Source organism: Leiobunum rupestre, chromosome 2, assembly GCF_980474605.1.
Source record: "Leiobunum rupestre chromosome 2, qqLeiRupe1.1.hap1, whole genome shotgun sequence".
NCBI lineage: Eukaryota > Metazoa > Arthropoda > Arachnida > Opiliones > Sclerosomatidae > Leiobunum > Leiobunum rupestre.
In genome coordinates, this window is record NC_143385.1 from 75985041 (window position 1) to 75990302 (window position 5262).

At 34.2% G+C, this 5262-nt stretch overlaps 1 protein-coding gene across 2 annotated transcripts; it reads left to right on the forward strand.

Moving 5' to 3' along the window:
* The first annotated feature begins 489 nt into the window (after window positions 1-489).
* LOC149959037 (uncharacterized) lies at window positions 490-3853 on the forward strand. 2 transcript variants are annotated; one of them, XM_090165127.1, is made up of 3 exons: window positions 517-578; window positions 658-817; window positions 2964-3853. In XM_090165127.1, the coding sequence occupies exons 2-3, from the start codon at window positions 709-711 to the stop codon at window positions 3710-3712; spliced, it is 858 nt and encodes a 285-aa protein (XP_090021253.1). In that variant the 5' UTR covers window positions 517-578; window positions 658-708; the 3' UTR covers window positions 3713-3853. The 2 variants fall into 2 exon arrangements, with proteins under 2 accessions (XP_090021252.1, XP_090021253.1); XM_090165126.1 differs by having other exon boundaries at window positions 490-817.
* The last annotated feature ends 1409 nt before the right edge of the window (window positions 3854-5262 follow it).

Consider the following 5262-nt stretch of genomic DNA (forward strand, 5'->3'; position numbering starts at 1 on the left):
ATGAGGGCAAACACGCGTCTTCTTTGGCTTATATATGACTTTATGTCTAGCCATTGTAACCGTTTAACCGACCGACCGAAAATAGCTCCTTCCCAGATTTCGAACTCTCGACGAATGGTATTCGGTAAAGATTTCGAATAAGCATAAATCAATGTAAATTGTCGAAGTCGATCTCGACATGGTATAGGGTATCGAGATCGAATTCTCATTCGATTTCTTACAGAATCGCCGCCCTGTCCCGCGTAACCATGGCAACCGAAATCGTAATTGTAATTCTAGCAGTATTATTCCCAATTCAATGCATCCGACGTATTTTAATAACTGTCCTAGAAGGTTATTTTATATTTATTTCTATAGGATATGACTTATCAATTAAATTTATATGCGGACTAAAAATCGTCTCCCTTTTGTTCAAAAACTGGTCCAAGCAATAAAAAGCTTTTTGACCAGAAGACCAGTCTTATTTCCGAGACTGATCTGTGGGTATTTTACGTTATTGCGTTCCGCAAAACAAAGTAAAACTGCTAACACTGTTTAGGCAAAATTTTAAATCGGTTTCAGCTGGAGTATATAAAATTGTAAATAACCGATAGTAGTAATTTAAAAATAATTTTTTACATAGTTCGGAAGTCTTTTTAATTATTAATGTTTACATAGTACAGTGACACTGTAGGCCTAGGCCCCAGGTCCATAGCATAAGCGTTTAAGATGGCTGAAGCAATTGTTTATCACACTGAACCTCAACTTCAACAAGAAGAAATTATGATGAAAGAATTTTGGGCTAATGGACATACTGAACACAGAAACAATATAATTGGTATCTTTTTTAAATTTCATGATTAAATTTCGCAAATGTTTTCACACATATTATAAAGGCTGATTCAAGAATGTAGTTCTAAGTTTTAGTCGGGGGATAATTTCTTAAACGAACGGATTTGCAAAAAAAGCTTTATATTATTCTGTTTATCAGCAAATTTCCTCCTTCATTAAATATATATTCCTCTGTAGAGAAAACTACCTAAAATTTTAAAACACTTATGAACATCTTGGGTTAATTAATGCATAGGGAGATTCCGTAATTGTAGAAATGTCCCTCCCTGGTGGAAAATTATGTACTAATGGCGCACTATTGGGAAAGTTAGACGTAAAAACATCTGCGCATGCGCTAAAAATGGGGCACACTTTTTACTATGTAAATCTATTCTGTGCCCCATTTTTTACGCTTGCACAGATATAGCTTTGCATTTTCTCGCCTCGCCACTAGAGCGGCATAACCACATGTTTCCAGTTTTTTGCTAAACCGGAATATCGCTATGCGTTAAGTAATCCAAGTGGACATCATATCGCTCCCAACTTGAGCCAATTAACTATAGTGACTAATACAGCCTTGAACTTTGTCAAGCGAGATTTGTTTGACAGTAAGTGATAAAGAATGAGGGTTGGTTGACCGTGAGTAGGATTCTCAAGGGAAATGCAATGTCAATATTTAAACTAAAATTTCCACATAGTGTGGGCAAACTTAAGTGTGAAATTTTAACAATGCAACACAGTAACTTGGAGGGGGGGGGGGGGCAAATTTTCTTTTAATTACTAGGAGTGAGACTCGTTATGAATATGGTTACATGTAGTTTGGCTATGGCTAGATTTGATCGAAATGAGGAGGATTTTAGGAAAGGTTTTCTACATTACAGTCTGACTTTGAAACCTTTCAGGATATACTGCTGTTAAAAGTAACATTTTCTTACCTTGTTTACACAAAGTAGGGGTGGAACCATGATGAAGGCCCTTTTCATGCATGATAAAAGTTCTTTATAACACGAACAAGTTTTTTCCTCAGGATTTAGTTGGGATTGTGAATTCTATCACAAATTTTAAAAACAAGTCATATATTTCTGGGGTAACATTGATACAAGCAGTATTTAATTTTGAAGCTACTAAATTTCTTTATCTAGTGCTTATTCCCATCCCTTGATTTGGAAAATAGAATAGGAGGGGCTATGTTTTTTAAATAGGATAAGCCAGAGGAAAGATGGGAATAAGAGTTTTTTTTAGGGAAGTCGTAACGTCCCAATAGTTAATTAGTCCAATCCTTTATCTCATCTTTTTCAGAAAATTTCAAGGACAAAAAGTGGCTCTGATTCGAAATCCTTTCCTAAATTTCCAATTGCTATAATATGATTTAACATCAGTGCTTTTACTTGTGTTGTTGTGAATTTGAAAACTAAACAAACCCAAAAATAAAATGGTATTCGTAATTTTGAGTTAAAATATTACACGAGAGCTGATCCATGGAGCCATGTCAACTGGATATAAATATTTATATCAATAGATCTTTGTTTTATATTGTTATTGCACAATTTTGAATATTTAGTTCCTTATCCAGTTTTGTTCAACCAAAAATGCTATAACTTTGATCAGTAATATTTGACAAAATAGAGTTATTCAAAATCCAGACATTTGATCAGTTTATTGAAAACATTTTGAGCCAAATGGTTTTAGTCGGAAATGAAGAGAGTTCTGTATCCAATAATAATCTATATACCCAAAAGAGTGTAGAAATCAATTTGTTAAATTTTGGGTGTATTATGTAAGCAGTAAAGAGAAGCACATTGTGAAAAAAACTAAATTAAAAGAGACTTAAAACGGTTTTAAAATTCACAATATATTTATTTATGATTGATTATATTGTCAGACATGTAAAAATCCCTGAAGAAGGAGGAAGAGTTCCTCCGAAATGTTGGATTTTATAAATAAATATATTGGAATTTTAAAACCGTTTTGAGTCTCTTTTAATTTACATTAAATGGTAGACTTAAACTGGGATAAATTCTTGGATCATATATAACTTCTAAATAGAGGCTAAATATATTAAGAAGAAACTTGATTATTTATAACCCAGATAACTGACGCTTTCTTTCAAAATTCAGGTATTTTATGTAATATTAATGTGTATCTAATTACAGGATTTTGTAAAGTGCCAGTTTCGGAGGCAAACAAAACTAGCAACACTCCGGAAGTTAATAAACCTTATGTCTGCAACATATGCTTTAAGAGTTTCAGCCGAAATTTTACTCTGAAAGAACATATGCGTGTTCACACTAAAGAAAAGCCTTATGTTTGCACTGAATGCAATCGTGGATTTAGTGAGAATAGTACATTTCGGAGGCACATAAGAACGCATACCAAAGAAACTCCGTATCACTGTACTATTTGTCAAAGGGGTTTTTCTCAAAACGGAACTCTTAAAAGGCACATGATGACTCATACTAATGAGAAACCATACATATGTCTGGTTTGTTCGAAAACATTCACTAGGGATACCACATTAAAGGAGCATTATATTCGTTTGCATAATCCGGAGAAAAATCATATTTGCCACTTGTGTAACAAAGCCTTTAGTGTTGCGAGAAATCTTAAGAAACATTTGGAAAACCATGATAAGCCCAAAAAAGAAAAACCTCCAAAACCTCCAAAACTCCCAAAGACACCTAAAAAAAATAAAGGGGAAAAACTTAAAAAACCATCTCCTCTTTCGAATCCAGAACCAAATTCATCCAGTGAAAGGAAAAGACCAATTATTCAGATTCTGACGATTCAAAAAGTTCAGCCTGAAGTTAAAAAGACAGATGAGAGAAATGAAGATGTTGAAGATGCCATTTACATTGATGAAGAATGTATTGTTCCCCATGAAGTAGATATCGAAGAACAATGATGTTGGTGGCTCAGTAAGTCGTCGATGAAGTACTGCAGCAAATACTGAAGTTCTTTAGACCTGCTGATATAAAATGATTTTTTATTGAACATTTGAGTAACTTGGATGCTATAAAACTATTAATAAATATTGTTTCCCATATTTCCTGTGTTTATCGGCATCATAATTTTAAATATTTAGAACAAATAAATATAGTAAATGATACACTGTTTATTTTTCGAACACTTCTTATAATTCAGTATGAATGCAATTACATATTTTTAGCCCAGACTTTTGGTATGATCTTAAAGGCCGAGAAGAGAGATTCTATTTTCCCATACTTGAATTTTGGCCCCCACGAAACTGAACTTATCAATTTCTTGAGGAGTGACAGCGTGGACAGCTTGACCAATGGCTCAGACTGTTTTTGAATAGAATATCGATAATTAGCATCACTCAATCTGTCAGATCTGTCAATTAAGTTGTCAGAGATGTCAATCAGTTGTCACTCAACACAAAAATAAGTACAGGATGAGAAGGGGGGAAACTCACTCTGTTCTTGGTCTTTAAGCGGTACTGCTACAATATCTTGCGATGGGTATGTATTAAGGAAACCCTGTATGATGTAAAGGCCGAGAGGAAAGCCTAAGCAGCGTAAATGCTGGAATGAGAATATACTGAACAATGAAATGACAAAAAAAAGCTTATTCCAAGATGGAATAAGCTAGTTATATTAACCGCACTGCCATCTATCGGCTTTAAAATTAACTATTAGGATGGTACTTGTCACAACTAAGGAAAGCCAAAGCTGACGTCATAGGTCATGCTGAGGTATGACGTCAAAGTACCATCCTTGTCTGCTTGTTCGTCTAACTGGTCTTGTGTCAGATATTATTGAAATTCGCTTATTGACACAAGCCAGTTCCTACATTCAAACTCAGATATTATCAGGCGATATAGGCTGTACCCATATTGGTGCGTCCCTAGTACTTAAGGAAAAGTTGGTGTTGTGAATGAAAATACACAGTTAAAATAAATTTTTACTCAGACCACCTGTGAATAAGATAGTAAAATTCATACCACTATATTATATAAATGGTAGCTTGATAATTCTATTATAGTGAACCAAGCATGCTATTGAAAAAATAAAAACCATGATTTTTAAAGGGATCCACCAGGCTCATGAAGGAAGAAACATCCTCATCCCCTTCTGAATCTGTCTTAGAGGAAAATTAAGAGAATGAAAGACTACATGTTATGGGGAAATATTTAAAAATAAAATCCAGAATAGCTGGAGGGGGAGTGTGTGTTTCTCCCCTATCTTGACTAATTTAACCCTTTAATAACCGAAGATGCTATTAGGGATCCAGTGGCTAAAACTCATCAAAAAAGTGTAACCTATTACTATAAAATGGGAATGGCTGATCATGACCGCATGAAATTAAACACAATTCCACTGTCTAAATCTTTGCTCAATCAAAAAGTCGCCAGGTTTAATTCAAATTTAGAATGAACTCTTGGCCTCATCATGGTGAAAGACAATGGTTTTAAAGATAACATGAAACACCCAA